Below are 18,559 nucleotides of genomic sequence, written 5' to 3' on the forward strand. Positions count from 1 at the left end.
GATTGAAGATTTAAACTTCTCTTGGTGATAAATAATGGCAATGGAAGTCTAGGAAGGACCCCAGGCACTCTTGCTGATTTATGCTGGTGGAAGAGACTCTATGGACTGTACTAAGGTAGAAACTGGCAAGTCTTCTTTAGGCCACATCTCTAGCAGGGTCATCCTGAAGTGCAATAAAAAGTCACTGATGCCTGACTGCTTATTTCTGAAAAAGTCAGTAAAGTACTAACAGATCTCAGATGTAAATGAAACAAGTAGGTGGGTCTGGACACTCCAAACCAAGTTCACAACTTTATACCTTAAAGTTGTAGTCCAAGGTCACTAAGTAGATGGATAGGCTTTGATTGAAAAGGAAGCGGAGAAGGAAGTAAATGAAGAAAGCAAAAACAAATAGAATTTCTACATCTCTTCAAACCTACCCCACCATCCTGAGTAATGCACGAAGCAAGCAAATGGGTGAGGAGATTTATGCACAGCTTTGCAAAATGGTGAAATGCATGTTACTCCTGAATACAAATCACTGGGAAAATTCTGATGATGAACAGTAGAATTCCCAGTTTTTATCTTCCACTGAGAGTAATATTCCTAAGAACAGCCCCATATCCACCTTCTGATGCCCTTTTCTCAAATTCTACCCTCCTAGCACGTTCTCCTTGCTGCTCAGAAAATGAAAAACGGTTATTTAGGCTATAAATGTCCTGGCCAAACAAGCCGTGATACTTCAGCATTTAGCGTGAGAGAAAGGAAGTCTGGGTTCTATTTTTAAGTGATTCATCTTAAAATAAAATGAGACTGAGTTTTGCAATGGAATCTCTTTGCATGATCACATCAGTGGGGCTAAATCAGCAGCTTCGGATTGCCGTGCCAGGTGATCAGTGTGGAATGCGATACGTTTTATAAAACATGCTTTGGGGGCTGCTGTGCCTTGCAAATAACCCCTACATTTGGAATTCTGAGCCTGGTAGCTCACCTAGGCCACTTGCAGGACTTGGAAGTTTTCCAGGGCTTGGAAGAATGAAGAGCCCACACTGCCTCACAGGCTTTGAGTAACTCTGGTTTTAAACCTCTTTGGGATTCAAGCCCAGCAAGTCCTACCCCTGCCTGAAGCAATGAATAAGAGTTTATGAGAATAAGTAGTTTAAGGTAATGTAAAATATTATATATTTAGTATACATAATAAAAATATATCCATATAATGATCTTGATGCTATAATAATTTTTCTCTTTAAAAATATAATCCCTTGAAAGTGCTATTGGGAGCTCCCTTTCTGTCTTTGTTTTAAAGGCAAATCCCCTGGCTCTGCAGTACTCTAATTCTCTTGTCATTCCCAGAGTCTTCCCTTGCCAATGGTAATAATAATGCACAGTATATTTTTCTCACTCTTAGCTTCTTCCTTCCTTACGAAATGCTGCTAAGTATGAAATACTGAAAGAGTTAAAAGGGACAATTAATTGGAATGAAGGCATTATCTATCCCTGACTCTGAACAAACAATAGATAAGTTGTCCTTAACTTAATGAGATGTATGACTAAGTAGGACCACTTGACCTCCAATATTAATAAAGCTTCTGAGTCCTAACAGGAAGTGCAAAACAAGAAACTCAACGTGTATAAAAAACCCTTATTAAGACAGTATAACAAACCATGATGTGAAATAATAGAGTCAAATCCCAATTCACAATATATAAACCACAGCCAAAACTAAAAGGTTTTATCATAACAGTTACGGCTTCCCAAGCCAGAGAAAGCATACTGTACCTCAAGAATCAACTAAAGTTGATAGAGAGCAGGTATTCTGGAAGTTGCAATAACAATTGAGTAGCTGCAGATTGCATAAATGTGTTGTGTCACGTAATATCAAAGTTATTTGCAAAAATTATACAATCGGAATGCTGGAATGAGACACAACAATGTACTGAAACAGACATTTATAAGAAAATGAAAGCAATCATTAATATAAAAGGTATTTTTGGATGCATTAAGTTAGCAGTGCTATCAAGGTTAAATAGGTAAAGTCAGTTCTTTTTAGTCAGCTACTTAGAATGTCGGTCACATACGTCAATACCTTCCTGCCCTTTGCAAAATCTCATCCCTCTCCTGTGTCTTCTGGTTTGCCTTGCTTGGGATCTTCAAAGTCCCAAGGGTAAGTATTGATCAGGGGCAGACATTGAGGGCTACTTCCCCCAAACATATGCTAAAGTGTAAGGATTTTCCCAGTGTTCCCTGGGGCAAGACTTTCCTGGCCAGTCTAACTTCTCCATTGCGATGTTGCCCTGGCCTCCTGCGTTTTCTTCCACCCCTGCCTTTCACATTTCCCTTGACTGATCAATACTCCTTGGGAATTTGTGATCCTGTATCTTCTTATAGCGAATTCAGCGTTTCTTCCTTCTCCTTTTCTTTCTGGGGATGCTACACTTTCAGAGTATCCCAGACCTCTTATTTCCGAGGCCCTGCTATCTTATTTGCACTTAAAGCAGAAGAGGCAGGGAAAGCTACACTTCTTTCAGCATTTGGTTGATCTGGGGTCTCAAACTCCCAGGGACACACCTCAGCTCGTGATGTTAAGCGTTGCTGAAAGTTATTACTTGAGTTATATGAGTCAGGCACGTTTTGCTCAGAGGAAGATGTCTTTTTCTCCTGGTCTCCTAGTTGGTTGAGGTTTTCATTCTCCACTTTTGATGCTACGGCTCTGGGAGGCAGTTCTTCACACTGCCCAGCACACACAGTGGCTGCAGAGTGCTGGTCGCCATTCTCCCCTTGAGCTCTTCCTGGGGGACCCTGAGTCTTGGAAATCACACACTTCTCATCTTCAAAGAGGGACTGACCTTGGCTCTCCCAAGGGCACACCTCAGCTTTGTCTATGCTCTTCGGATTGGACTGCTGACATAGTTCAGCTGCCTTAGGCTTGGGATGAGATTTCCCCTTTAAGGAAAAAATTGGGGTTTTCTCCATTTCAGAAGCCGCTATCGATACGTGCTTTTGAACTTTTGATTCTGAAGGCACAGGACCGGGGGTCAGGTCGTAGATCTCCCAGGGGCACACCTCCCCTATGTCAAAGCTGTCCTTCATCTGGGGGGTGCCTGGACTCAGGTCGGAACTGGCAGTGGGGGGGTTGGCCCTTTGCTGCCTCATAATCCCAGATTTTGGAGGTTTTCTTGGCTCCTCTGAATGATTGGAGTTTGGGGGGGCAGAGTCTTGAGTCTCCGCATTATCTGAATTTGAGTATTTTCTGTTTGTCTCTTTCTCTCTTGGCAGAGCTTTCTGGGCTTTGGCCCGTTCCTCCACGCCGGACGCCTGGGTTTTCCCGGCCAATCCGAGCGTCTTCTCTTTGGCACTGGCGATGACGCTGAGGGACTTCTGTAACACGGACGTGCGGGGCGGCCCGGGCTTCTTCTCCGAGGTGAGGTTGTGGGCGCTGGCCGACTTACACACCAGAGGCACGGACTCGGTGGACACGGCCTGGCTGTCGTCTTGCAGGGCTCGCGGTCGGTTCGTTCCCGCCGGGGACCCCAGCACAGAGTCGTCCGTGGCCGCCGCCGCCTCCTCCTCCCGGCTCGGGGCAGGCGGGCTGCCCGGGCTGCCCGGCTGCTCCCGCACGTGCTCGTATGTGCTGTGCGATTTCTTGAGCGAGAAGACTCGGTTCCGCAGGGACTCCTCCTTGGGCTTCCCGGTGCCGCCTGCAGCCTCCTGCGGGTTCCTCCTGCCCGGGACGGCGCCTTTGGCCGCGCCGTGGTCCAACGCGTCCTTGTCCTCCTTGGAGCACTGACGGCTGACCGTCTCCGGGATCTCGGTGATCCGCCTCATGATGGAACGGCCTAAGCCCTTCTTCGAGCACCGCTTTTTCTGGAGGTGGGGATTATTTGTGATCATCTTCTTCCTCTTATAGATTTCCAACTGGGCGTAGAGTTTCTTCAGCTCGTCCTGCCATAACAAGAGCAGATTCAAAGAGGTGCGGAATTTAGCGTTTCGGCCGGCTAATATCACTAACTGTAAAGTAAAGCCAATGAGCGGGGTTCTTCCTAACATCTCTGCTCATCACTTTCCCCGCACTCTCACTTTCTGATTCCTCTGTATCTTGTTTCACACAGCGTTTAAACTTTAAGACGTGAACGCCTGCATTCTGCACTTGCTTCATGCAACAGGCACCTTGAACTTGTGAATTGTGTGGACCAGGCTGAGCCTGGACCGTGACAAAACACAGCCTGTTGTCTACTGATAAACCATATCCCTGAACAATATGGGAAGCATCATGTAGCCACTGATAAAATTACACCTAATGTTAAATTAGTGTACAACAGACCATCAAATACAAAAGCGTCTTCTTCCTCCAAATGCTGATATATTGTCACAGATTATTTCAAATAATTCACACTCTCTGCTCACAGATCTATCCTCGTTTCCCATCAGCAAGATCTCATAAACCGCCATCATGGGACATGGACAACCAGTTCATCATCATGGTGTCCAATAAGTCAGTTAAGACTATCAAGACTGGCCTGTGTGGCCTAACTTATACTGTGATTCTATGTTTTAGAACTGGGTTAACTGCATGTGATGCCTTCGGTTCTTACACAAACACACATGCTCTCTAACACAAAGAAGCACACATGAACATCAACCCACACGTGCGAGCCTGTATGAATGGGTCTAACCTAAAACAGAAAAGAAGAAATACTGGTATTACCCGAATGTCTTCTGGATCCAAGCTGTGCTCACTCCAGGCTGAATTGATACTGCTGTTCAGGTAGGATCCAGATCGGCCCATGTCTAACTCATCTTCATATGCTTCTGTAGCAATGTCGTCTCGTGGGTTATTGCTTGAATGTGAAAACTGCAATAGAAATTCAATATGAGCTGTAGACATTAATCCACGGTAGGACACAACATAATAATTTTCTAAAGGTTCTAATGTTACATTATTTCTTCAGCTTAGATGAATTCATTCACTGAACTCTTTACAAAATATTTGCTGCCATATTTGTGTTTTGTTTCCCACCTTACATGCTAGAGCACTTAGTGAGGTAATATTAACACTTGGTTCCCTCTTTGACTCCTATTTTCATTCTTGTCTTTTTTCCAGGTTCCAAGGGTTAACTCACATTATTCCTCTTCAACGATATTTGCATTTTGAAAGTGAAAATAAGTAGAAGAATCCAAAGACATGTTCTCTTAGGGTACTCAGTACACTGTACTCTAAGAGTAGCAATTTAGACCCACTGGCAGCTGAATGGGAATATTTTTTTGAGAGGTGGTGTGTATCATGTCATTTCACTTTACACAGAGGAGGCTGTATTTCATCTATGGGCACAACTGGACTGATCACAGGAATATGACTTTCAGTCTGTCACACAGAGCTTCAAAAACACTACTTTCAAAACTCAGGGGACAGGAGATCTGAATTCCAGCCTCGACTCTGTTGAGATCTCAGTGAGATCTTAACCAGGCCATGGAACCTCTAGGGAGCACAGTGCCCTCTTAGCCTAAAGGGCTTGCGCTGGATGGTATCTAAGTTTAAAATTCCAAGATTCACTGAAATTATAGATTTTTTTTCTTAAGCTCATCATTATTCTCAAGTTCCTCCTTCATTGCATTTTGATATATTTTAATTATCTTCATGTAGTCTTTTGCTATTTTTCAGTTTCATGTACTCTTGCTACCTCTACTCTTCTTCAAGTGGAAAAGTGAGGAAATGATTTATTGGGTAAATGATGGAGAGCAGGAAGAATCAAAAGCATCCAGCCACATTTTACACAACATATAAACCAAGTGACTGTCCTGTGAAATTTGAGAGAACTTGGGTTCTCTTCTCCTAGCTTGTCATTGGGTAAAATATTTCTTTAAATAATGAACAGGTTTTAAAAAACTAAAAATAGCAATCTCACTCCTGGGCATATATCCAGAGAAAAACATGGTTCGAAAGGATACATACACCCCTATGTTCATTGCAGCACTATTTACAATAGCCAAGACATGGAAACAACCTAAATGTCCATCGATAGATGAATGGATAAAGAAGATGTAGTACATGTATACAATGGAATATTACTCGGCCATTAAAGAGAATGAAATAATGCCACTTGCAGCAACATGGATGGACCTAGAGATTATCACACTAACTGAAGCAAGTCAAACAGAGAAAGACCAATATCATATGATATCACTTATATGTGGAATTTAAAAAAAATGACACAAATGAACTTATTTACAAAACGGAAACACACTCACAGACTTAGAGAATGAACTTATGGTTACCGAGGGGAAGGGTGGGAGGGAGGGATAGACTGGGAGTTTGGGATTCACAGGTACACACTGCTATATTTAAAATAGATAACCAACAAGGACCTAGTGTTAAAAAAAAAGTAGCTAGGCTTCCCTGGTGGCACAGTGGTTGAGAGTCCGCCTGCCGATGCAGGGGACACGGGTTCGTGCCCCGGTCCGGGAAGATCCCACATGCCGCGGAGCGGATGGGCCCGTGAGCCATGGCCGCTGGGCCTGAGCATCCGGAGCCTGTGCTCCGCAGCGGGAGAGGCCACAACAGTGAGAGGCCCGCGTATAACAACCACAACAAAAAAAAAAGTAGCTAATCTCATGATAAGAAATGTAGCAGTAATCCAAATGGAATAGATTAGACTTCCAAAATATACATGTGACGGGTCCTTCCACTTAATTTGTGTGATTCTTGACAAATCTTTTACCCTCTATACTATTATGCACTGTCTATAAAGACATTTGATACTTAAAAAAACAAAATATAATAAAACGAAAAAACAGAACAGGTTGCCCTTTGATACAGAGCCACAGAGATATTTTAATATCAACTATTGTTAAAATATTCAGCTAGGTAGGTGAACACAAATTGGCGATAACATGTGAGATGGTAGTTCTCTGTTTAAGTAATAATGAATCTTTTGTATTTGGGACCGGCTGAGAAACCACAGGAACTGATGAACTTTCCCCTCACTCTTCTACTTAAGTTTGTGGGAGCCACATGTGCCATAAACTTAAGGCCATAACGGTGAAGAAAATAAGACTCCTGGTCCTCCAAAATCTCACATGCTACTGGAGGTTATTTATAAGAATGAAATTATTTTTCTTGAGCAAAGTCTTAGAGATTATCATGAGTTTAAGAGACAGTTATTTGTCAGATATTGTCCATTTCCTGCTTTATGATTTTTCCTTAATGCTTATCTCTATCTAAAATACTATTTTAAATATTTATTTTGTTTATCTTTTCTGTTTCCTCCTCTCTTCCACCAGAATATAAGTACCATGAGAGCACAGATTTATATCTGTTCACTACTCTTATTCTAGGATATAGAACAGTGCTTAGTAAAGCTCCTCAATAATGTTTTAAATTATTTATTGAAATATAATTCACATACCATAAAATTCTCAATTTTTAACTATACAAATCAGTGTTTTTAGTATATTCATGAGGTTGCACAATCATCACCACCATCTAATTCCAGAATATTTTCATCACCCCCAAAAGAAACCTTGAACCCAGGAAGCAGTCACTTCCATTCCCCTTTTTCCCCAGCCCATGGCACCACTAACCCCCTTTCTGTCTCTTTAGAGCTGTCTATTCCGGACACTTCACATAAATGGAATCATATAATATGTGGCCTTTTTTATCGGGCTTCCTTGGCATAAGGTTTTCAAGGTTTGTACAAGTTGTAGCATGTATCAGCGCTTTATTCCTTTTTATTGATGATGTGGGGTATACTACATTTTGTTTATATATTATCAATTGATGGACATTTGGGTTGTTTCCACTTTTTGGCTATTATGGATAATGCTGCTATGAACATTCATGTACAAATTAAAAAAAATTTTTAAGCCAGCTTTATTGAGGTATAATTGATATGCAGAGAACTGCACATATTAAATGTGTACAATTTGATGAGTTTGGACATATGCAAACACCCGTGATGCCATCACTACCAAGGTAATAGACATTAAGAACAAATTTTTGTGTAAACATATGTTTTCAATTCTCTCTGGAGCTCAATAACAATTTTTTGAATGAATAAATAAATAGTCTGAGTATACACCCATCTAATAAAAATGTAATCATATTATGTACAGTATAAAGATGGTTAAGATAGATTGCAGGAACAGACACATCCACGAAAATTATGGCTATCTGGTGTAATTCAAGTAAGGAAGAAAATAGGCATTTTGCTCTGTTTACAATTGTTTGGCCTTTTCAATCAGGCTGAAGTTCAATGTTTTGGTTAACTGTGAGAGGTGAGGTAAAGAAAGCCTAGAGTGAAAGAAAGAAATCACAATTCTGGTTTCAGCTGTGCTAACGTTACACTGTACAACACTGATAAAGATGTATTTTGTTTTCCTACATGTAAAAGGGGAAAACAATGATAATTTTTGTTTTTCTACACATAATATTTTGTTGTAATATTTTGTTTTTCTACATGTAAAAGGGGAAAATAATGATAATTTGTATAGTATCTTTTTTCCAAAACTCGGATATCATTTTGTTTTATTCTAAGCAGCCTCACTGCTATGATGTCATAGATGAGGAAACAGACTCAGAGAGATGAAAAGTCTTGCCTAACGTTACATTACACAGCTAACTTGGGGTGGGGTATGAGTTCAGAATCCCTGTATTCTGAGTCCTGGCCCATTTCCCTCCACGTCAGAATGCTGTGTAGATAAGTCTTTGTCAGAATCCATCATTGTTAAGCAAGACTCTTTTTATACAACATTATAATTATTTCTATTTACACAAAAAGTCTCTGAATGTTTAAAACACAATACTTCCCTGAATATGAATCCAAACAAGAGGATTCTTAGACTAGGATAATTCTCTTTAAAAATGAGCTTGAGGTTACAGCTACAATGAAAGGCCACCTTGAACCCCTAATAATTAAAACATAAATAGATATCAAAGTATTTGGGAAAGGACTAAAACGGATGATGGGTTTTGTACAAACTAAGGCAGGTAAAAATTATGTGAGATGTTTAATAAATCCCCAAAGAAAAGAGACACCTAGATTCCTGAGGAGGGAGTTTTAAAAACATTGTAGCATGTCAAGCAAATCTTCACACCTCCCTTTGCCTATATTGCCAGATACTTTTTAAAGGAGAAACAATTCCACTCTCATTTAAAACAACTATCTTGCAAGAGAAAAGTAATGTTGGAGGAATACCTTTGGAATCAAAAGCAACCCAATGGTGACTGTCACAGTCAAATGAGTATGTGCAAAATACAGCATCAACATCCAATCAGACTGAAGTCTTGAGGCAAGAACAAATCTGAAATGAGAATTCACCACATTAGCAACCCAACAAGATCTCTACTTAAAACACTAGGATACTTGGAAACTCTTTTCCTCAATGTATTAGTAAAAGAAAGCAAGCAAGAAAGAAGTCATACTGTTATTTCTATGACATATATTTTCATCACAGAAGAATAAGCGTCTAAGTAACCCTAATTAGATGCATAAGATATGAACTCTTTAGTTCTTAAAATTATCAATAGTAAGAAAGATAACACATACATATATAATGTGCTAAACATTTCCTTGGATTATTATTTTGTAGGTAAGTTGAATGTGCAAAGCAAAAGCAGTGAACACATGTGAATTCAAAAGAAGAGGTTAAAAAATGATTGTTTCAGGGAAATTTAGGTTATAAGACACATCCAAATAACTCTTGATCATAATATTCTTCACTTAAAAATATTAATAAGAACTAAGGAAAAAAATGGGTAAATATCTGTTTTAGTGAATGATCCCAGAAGTTTAAATGATAAGCAATGTAATGGATAAAATGAATGTACTAATGGTTTGTAATGTGCATCTTTTTAAAATTGTTTTTAAAAATTGAAATATAGTTGACAAAGTGCATCTTTTAAAATACAAATCTTAGTTTTTATAGAGCATCAAATTATTTTAAAATAATTTAAAATATATTATTTAAAACCTTATCTTATTGAGGAATTTATAAACTTGTGTTCCAGGATGGCCCTTCAGGTAACATGTGTAGGAAAAATTCATTATTAATATCTGATCTGGTAATTTTGGAATGCTTTCACAAATCAGTAGGTACATGTACAAACTAAATTTTTTTTTTTTTTTGCGGTACGCGGGCCTCTCACTGTTGTGGCCTTTCCCATTGCGGAGCACAGGCTACGGATGCGCAGGCTCAGCGGCCATGGCTCACGGGCCCAGCCGCTCCGCGGCATGTGGGATCTTCCCAGACCGGGGCATGAACCCGTGTCCCCTGCATCGGCAGGCGGACTCTCAACCACTGCACCACCAGGGAAGCCCTAAAACTCATGTTTTTTTTTTTTTTTTGCGCTACGTGGGCCTCTCACTGCTGTGGCCTCTCCCGTTGCGGAGCACAGGCTCCGGATGTGCAGGCTCAGCGGCCATGGCTCACAGGCCCAGCCGCTCCGCAGCATGTGGGATTTTCCCGGACCGGGGCATGAACCCGTGTCCCCTGCATCGGCAGGCGGACCCCCAACCACTGCGCCACCAGGGAAGCCCCCTAAAACTCATGTTTTAAGGATTCATCTTTATGCAGAAACCAGATATTGCTTTTATTAAGGTCATTTTGCACTTATATTCTTCTTTTAATGTTTTCCCACCTATTGTTTATCCATGAAAGCTAAATATGAGATTTTAGTGCTTTTGGAATTAGAGAATTAGCATTTTGTTTCAATGATATACATCATCAAATTTGAAAAGCTTATATCCTAAGAAAATGCTTATGATATAATCATGAAATAAACATATATGAATCTAAAAAGAGAAGAGACTAATTTTATTTCTGCATTATACCATATTCATGACTAATGTACTAAGTAAATTAATATTATTAATATTTAAAACAAAATTTCCATCAAGGATATTTCTTCCTCATTTTCACTTACATCCCCCCCATCCCCCCAAAAATCAAGCTAAAATGGAAGCTCAGGAGTCATCAAAATGGAGATAGAGTTTTTTCCACTGTGTCTGGAGATATAAAAAACATATAGACTTATACACAGAAGTGCAGAATGGCCATGATACTTCACAGACAACTAAAGGGATTTTCTGAATTAACATCTTTTCTAGCTCCTTTGTGAGAAAAGTGGCTTCATACCCGCTTTGAATGTGACTGAATATTCACTTTGTTCAGGGATGGGATACTTTTGACTATACAGTCTGTGCTGGGTCAAGTAAGATTTTTTTTAAGCACTAAAATAGGATTATCTTACTCAATAAAAAGTTATAGTCTCGGAGACAGAGTATTGAGGCACAGAAGCAGTAGAAAATGTACCCCTGAAAATAATACAATCCCAATCTTCTGGGGCCCCTGCCAGTACTGGAGCAGACAGTTACATCAAAGGAGATGGATTTACAGTCAAAAAGCATCCTTAGGTACTGGGAATTCCTATCTCAAATGCCACCACAGGTAAACTTGAAACTAGCCTGACAATATCTGGAAAAAAGAATGGGTACATATATTTTGAATTAAAACAGTGAATCTTCCAAAAAATAATTTTGAGATATGCTAACATCAATTGTCCTTAATCAGCTTTTAATTACTGCCAGATTTTTTTAGGTTGCAGTTTTGATTAGAAATACCTTAAGAACAATTGGGTTTTGAAATAGTATTAAAGCTTCATTTTAAAAAATAGTATTTCAACTTAAAAAATAGGTCCAAAAATCAGGCGCATCGAAATATTTGAAAATTGAGGTTAAGAATAAAGGCAAACTTTTTAAAAGCCTTGCACTTTCCCAAAGGTTTGCTTTATGCTTAGTACTAAAAATAAGTAAAGGGTTAGAACAGACTGAGCGAAATGCCTTCTCATCATTTATCCTTCTACACTTAACCCTTTTAGGTTATTAATTTTTTTTTTTTTTCTGTACGCGGGCCTCTCACTGCCGTGGCCTCTCCCGTTGCGGAGCACAGGCTCCGGACGCACAGGCTCAGCGGCCACGGCTCACGGGCCCAGCCGCTCCGCGGCACATGGGATCCTCCCAGACCGGGGCACGAACCCGTATCCCCCACATCGGCAGGCGGACTCTCAACCACTGCGCCACCAGGGAGGCCCCTTTTAGGTTATTTTTGCTCAGTCTGACAATTTGGTAAGAAGGAAAGTAAATCTGTACATAATATGTAGTCATAGTTTTTAATTTACATATGTGTATGTATAAATATGAATGCATACATATATGTATACATAATTTTATATTTTAAGCAGACAAGAAGAACATATATATCCTATTGATAGAGAATATCTTTGCTGATGTTGGATGCCTTATTTAATATTATTTCATTCTAGGAAAAAATTGCCAAGATGGATCCAGCTGATTTAAATTTTTATGTTATTGCTTCTTATCCTTGAACTTTATTAATGCTGGAACCACAGCATATATGAATTCAGTCCACATGTAAATAAGAAATTGTGCATACTTGATTTCTTTAATTATCACTGCCTTTTACTTGCTCCTGGCTCATCCCCCTAAAATCAGTGTTCTGTAGATTTAATGTGTTAAACTATAATTCCATCACTGGTCCCTTATGGCCATACAAATTAAACATTCAAGAGAGTAGCCTCGGGCTTCCCTGGTGGCGCAGTGGTTGAGAGTCTGCCTGCCGATGCAGGGGACACGGGTTCGTGCCCCGATCCCGGAAGATCCCACATGCCGCGGAGCGGCTGGGCCCGCGAGCCATGGCCGCGGAGCCTGTGTGTCCGGAGCCTGTGCTCCGCAACGGGAGAGGCCACAGCAGTGAGAGGCCTGCGTACAGAAAAAAAAAAAAAAAAAGAGAGTAGCCTCGATTCTCTGAAGCCAACGTGCCACCATCTAATCGAGTCTGGTCTATGTAGAAAGGTAAGTCAAATTTGGAACTTGAAATGTAGAGCTTCCCATTCAGGTTTGCTTAGCCTTGCTTAAGAAGATACCAAAAGATACCAAGGCTGGTCCCTCTGCTACCATTTGAAGTCCTCCCTGTTCAAAACTGATAGGGGATTAAAGAGTTGTCTGGAAGAAGAGTATGCTATGTCTGCTCAATACCAAACCTACTAGGTTCACCATGAACCATTCAATCAGAGCTTGCGTCTACGTGAACCCAGCTCATGGTTTATATGTTTCTTCTGGCTGGGTTGTCTGGGACTCTGTAGGAAAGACCTAAGCAAAGTAAGAAAGCTATTTTCAACAAGTATTTAACATATTTCCTATCACCCTGGTTCAGTGATAACAGTATTTTCTGAAGCGTGGCTGCTGTTATCAGATGTAAGGGTTGTGGGGATTCCATGGTCGATTACATTTGGAAAATGCTGGTTAAACAAAGTTAAACAGGTATCTGTACAGCAGGACTTCGCGGTATGCTAGCTTCACTGTGACATGCCTAGAAGGGAGCTATCAAATGTGATGTGTCACAAATACACACGCATATAAAAACATCTAACAGTGATTTACTAATATGTTACTAGTGCTTATCTTTGGGTGGTTGGATTAGGGAGTTTATTTTCTCTTTATCATTTTATGATTTTTTTGAAATAACCATCTATTGCCTTACTATTAAGAATTGTTTTAAAGTTCATTTAAAAATCATTTACCTTGCCTACTTCTGAAAGGACTTGGGCCAGTTGAGGGTTGAAAAACTATTGAAAAAACACATTAAATGATGGAAATTGAACAGAGTAAAATTGAACAGGTTGAAAAGATATAGATGAATTTTGGCAACTGTGTTGAACAGATTTAATTTCTTGGGCAATTAATTTGGTTCTAAGAAACATAACAGTTAATTTTAGGGCACAAGTGGGAAACTCTGCATGACAGTTACATTCTGACAGTAGAAGACATTTAAACTTATCTGTGATAAGCCTTTTTTTTCCATTTTTATTTTTGACTGAAGTATGGCTGATTTACGTAGCCACTGTTTTATTTATTTATTTTATTGGCTGCGCTGTGCAACATGTTGGCTGCGCTGTGCAGCATGTGGGATCTGTGCTATGCAGCATTGACCAGGGGTCGAATCCTGGGCCCACTGCATTGGGAGCGTGGCGTCTTACCCACTGGACAACCAGGGAAGTCCGTGTGATAAGCCTTCTTACGTGCTTATAACTCTCTAGTTGGTTTATTAATATAACATTTAACTTATCAATGGTTCTAGATAAGCATGTTTGTTAGATCTTGAAACATATATGTTTGATATTCTGAAGACAAACAACAAAAATGATGCAGCTTTTTTGGGGAGAGGGGTTGGAAGAAATGTCAAGGCTCTGGAGCTCTGGCACCATGACAAAGTGCCCTCTGGTGCTCACGGCATTTTAGACCAGGGCATCCTCGCTCATATCCTTGAGCTCTAGTCTGAGTGGAAACAGAGAAAGCATCCTTTTCTTTGCTTATTTATGATTTCATATTCTGTGTCTCATCTTTCCTCCCTCTTCTACTCTTTCTTTCTTTTCTCTCTCTCGAGAGGGCAAGACAAAGCAAGGGGGCAAATTCCCTTGATTCCTGGCCGTCTCTGATGGAGTTTCCAGGGTTGTCAGGTCATAAATACCTCTTTCTCTTACTTTAAGAGTTTAAAAAGTGTAGATTATGCCTGAGCCCCAACTGTTCTTTGGCATCATCTATTCCTAGAAGTGCAAGATGTCATTTTATGATCATTGACTAAAGTGAGAGGTGATAAACATCCTGCAAAACTTTCGCAGATCTACACCTTTTCACCCTATTATTAATCTCTATCTTTCCATTGCGGGCCAAGACTAATATTCAAAATTTCTAATTACATTCTTAAGTGTGTCCTAACTTTTAATATATGTCGAGCAATTAAATGGCATCTTTTTGTTGCTTTTCAGACTATAGGATTCCTGTTTGGTAGTTGTTCTTGTTGAGGTTTTTATTTCATCTTCAAATATGAATCAGGTGAAAATTCTCAGAAGATAAGTCATACATATTTCATTTTGTTCACTTATCATAAGCCACTTTCTTCCTCCTTTGTACTCACTGGTTATGGAGATACATGGAATAATAAGAAACGGAGGGCCAGGCCATATTTTCTTACCACAGAAAGTCATCACTACAGTGTAATGATGAAAGAACCCCACTGCACACAAAAATCCAGTCATCAACTTGGAGTGGTTTTTTGGTTCTGAATTCAACAGAGTTCACATACATAAGTTATCTGAGTGTTAAAATTTTGAAAGTATAAACCAGCATAATAAACATGAATTAAAACACAGACAATTTACCTGTATCTATTTTATAATGTATGCATGTATTGCTTTATATCTTCAGAACAGTATTATGTATCATAAACAATATACCCAATGACATCCCCATAAGTGGTTTAACACATACAATAACATTGAGTTACCCTTCCAAATAAATGAAAGCAATAAACAACTCATCAGAAGGAACTAAGAACAGCAGAGTTTAAAAAAAAAAAACAACAAAAAACGATTCATTTGCCATTTCTGTGACAAAGAAATTAGTCAACTTATAAAACACTACCCTTCCTACATCTTTCCATTATGCATCTTATCCAATTTTGCTATTCAAATTAAACTGTAACACATCAGAAAAATAAAACAGTTATTGAGTGGCTCTGCAGATCACTTGCCTAATTGTATGGAATATAGCGGAGATAATGAGCTCATTGTGAACTGCAACAGCCATATAGCGCGGCTCGTGAAAAGCTGATGGGACCGTTCGCACCGCATAGCAGAGATAAACACCCCATAGGAGGAATAAAAATTCAGCTGTGAGAAGAACAAACAAACAATTCTCTGTTAGTCTTATAGGTGAAGAAAGAAGTAAAATTTAAGCTCTTTAGCATGCATTTTGTGTCTAGGATAGAAACACATAGAAATGGATGCATACAAAATGTTCATATATGAATACCTACGCCATATATTTATTTAAAATTTTTATTCAGTGTATAGAGGATTTTTTCACAGGTACACTTTGTGTTTTTTTAATTAAAAAAAATTTTAAATAGTGTTTGGCATCTCAGATTGTGTGTGTGTGTGTGTGTGTGTGCGCTAATACCTGGCTTTTTCCTAAAACAACTGTAAAATAATTTTCCACATTCCCAACCTAAGTTTAAGCTGTTCACAGAGCATCTGGGTCACAATAAAGTCCTCAAGGCAACAAAAGTTTATAACGTGTTTATATGCAGCTCCTAGAAATTTAAATTCTTACTGCATTGAGTCTGGTTCAATAAAGACCTCCATTGCCAGAAATGTGAGAAAATAGGCTACTAAACATTCAGTGGCATAGTTTATAATTGAACCATTATTTCTTCACACATGACAGACATCATATCTTTGGAAGGTATATGCTAAAGGCTTAGTGAAATTCACAATTACCTTGTTTGCTTGCTCAAGCCAGAAGAGACAAGCATAGTGTAGCAGTTAAGGATAGGGCTTCAGAGTCACGCTAGACCTGATGGGGAATTCTAGCTGGATCCCTAATTAACTTTGCATAATCTGAGGCAATTTAACCTCTCTGGTCACAGTTTCCTTACCTGGAAAATGAGGATAATAAAAGTACATATTTCATGGGATTATTTGCTAATGAAATCGAATAATGGCTATAAAGCACTTAAGAGTTTCTGACACAGTAGAGGTCAGATAAATAAACACAGATCTTAAATAATTGGTGCTTATTGTTAAACATCTCCTTAGACTTTTTTTTTCAAACTGAATGTCGTTATTTTAATTCATTCTGAGCAGTAACTGTTACCATCCATTTTATGTCTTAAGGACATGACCTCATGGGAAGATGATATCTAATTAACAAAAAGAAAGCTCTAATTTGGAGAAAATATTTCACCAAATGCATTACCTAGGGGTAACCTACTTATATACTGAAACACTGATTTCCAGTCCCATATGCCCAGGTGTTTTACCTGACACAGTTTCAGCATATTTCTACCATATTTAAACAATAAGCAGTGCCCTACTCATTGAAAATCCCTTAAGTAAACACATGTGTCAAGAGTTACTCTAAAACCCTGATGTGGTCAGAAGTTAAAGGGAAAATAAACCTCCCTCAGAGGTCTCCATGAGATCAGAGCGGAGGTCACAATTATTCTGTATGTTGGCCACTGGCCATGTCTGTGAATGCTCTTTCCAGCTGAGCTCTACGGGATCGGGAAATACTGACGTGTTCGTGTGTAACTTTCTTTCCTAAGGCTGTACTTCTGTCCCTGCTACTACTATTGCCTCTTCACTCAGGTTTGAAATCTCAGTGCCACCTTTCACTGACACATTTCCACTCTGAGTTACTTTTCATGTGTATCACTTCTCTCAATGTCCACAGTTGCAATCCTTGCCTAAGCTCCTACCAGTTTACTCCTTTGTTACAATTATGTATCAACTGTCCCACCTAAACCTGGATTCACCCTTTATTCATTCATTCTTCATAACAGTGACAAGTTCATTTTTCTGAAGCTCCATTTTGAACATATCAGGATTTGTCCAAATCTCTGCCACTCCATTTGGGTTACCTGATTCGTATTTCCATGAGAAGATTCACTCACACCCACTTAGGACCCTGGAATAATTCCTGCTCCCAAAGGAAGACTACAGGGGTTCCTGCTAGGGCAGAGATATTTCAAGTTTCAAGACTTTCTTGCCACCCAGGCTTCCTGTTAGCTGTCCCATTGCTTGGCCTTATTCTTTTGTGCTTGTATATTTCTTAGACTCTGACATCTTGTCTAGTCTCTGGCCCTCAGGTTGGCCTTTTGTGAGGAGCTGCATGCATCTTCATTTAGAAATCTTCAGTAGCTCACTACTGTTTTACTCCTTGCCCTCTATGACCTCATGTTATGCATCCAACACAATCTCCCAAAGCTCCCCATCATGAACTCGGAGCTGACCCAGGAAGACGCACTGTCCTCTGAACACTCCAAAGATTCTTCTTGCTTCTGAGTCTTTGTTCATGTTATTGCTCACATATGAAATCTCCTCTCACCCACATTCCTAAACATTAACCAATTTTTCAATGTCTGATTCAGGTCCCACCCTCCATCACAAGGCCACCTAAATTGATTCTAACTTACACTGAAGTTTCCTTCCTCTAATCTCTTACAATTTTTAACTATCTATACTACACAATGCAGAGACTAATAATGCCACACAATATATAATTGGGAGAAAATTGTTCATGGAGTCTTGAGCCCCGACTGTGATGACCTTCTTCAGGGCAAGAATTGAGTCTTTCATTTATTTTTTCTGTCTTTGCCCACATAGATGATAGCAACAGTACTGATCACACATGGATAAGATTTAATAAATATGTGTTGAATTGAATGAATATAAATGATATCAGTTTCACGTCATTAGAGATGTAGGCTTTCTGTTACCTTACCACTCTATCTAACACTGATGGCTGTCTAGATCAATCTAACATCTATATACATGATCCATCTATATACACGATCTAAAGATCATACTGGCATTATTATTAATAGTGGCAATTGCTACTTACTGATAGACCGCTAGGTGTGTGGTACTGTGCTTGGCACACAAGAATGATGAATGCAAAAGTATTATTATTTTTTTAACATCTTTATTGGAGTGTAATTGCTTTCC

General features: G+C 39.4%; 1 protein-coding gene across 1 annotated transcript in view; it reads right to left on the reverse strand.

Moving 5' to 3' along the window:
• Positions 1 to 2,436: 2,436 nt before the first annotated feature.
• GPR158 (G protein-coupled receptor 158) overlaps positions 2,437 to 18,559 on the reverse strand; it is a gene marked incomplete at both ends in the record, with an annotated part of 315,612 nt that continues 299,489 nt past the window's right edge. The window contains 4 exons of the mRNA XM_082619042.1: positions 2,437 to 3,921; positions 4,685 to 4,831; positions 9,171 to 9,276; positions 15,583 to 15,721. Of these exons, the coding sequence (XP_082475168.1) occupies positions 2,437 to 3,921; positions 4,685 to 4,831; positions 9,171 to 9,276; positions 15,583 to 15,721 (1,877 nt within the window). The remainder of the gene's footprint in view (positions 3,922 to 4,684; positions 4,832 to 9,170; positions 9,277 to 15,582; positions 15,722 to 18,559) is intronic.

Source organism: Mesoplodon mirus (genome assembly GCF_964341445.2).
Source record: "Mesoplodon mirus genome assembly, chromosome: 4".
In the NCBI taxonomy this organism is placed as follows: Eukaryota; Metazoa; Chordata; class Mammalia; order Artiodactyla; family Ziphiidae; genus Mesoplodon; species Mesoplodon mirus.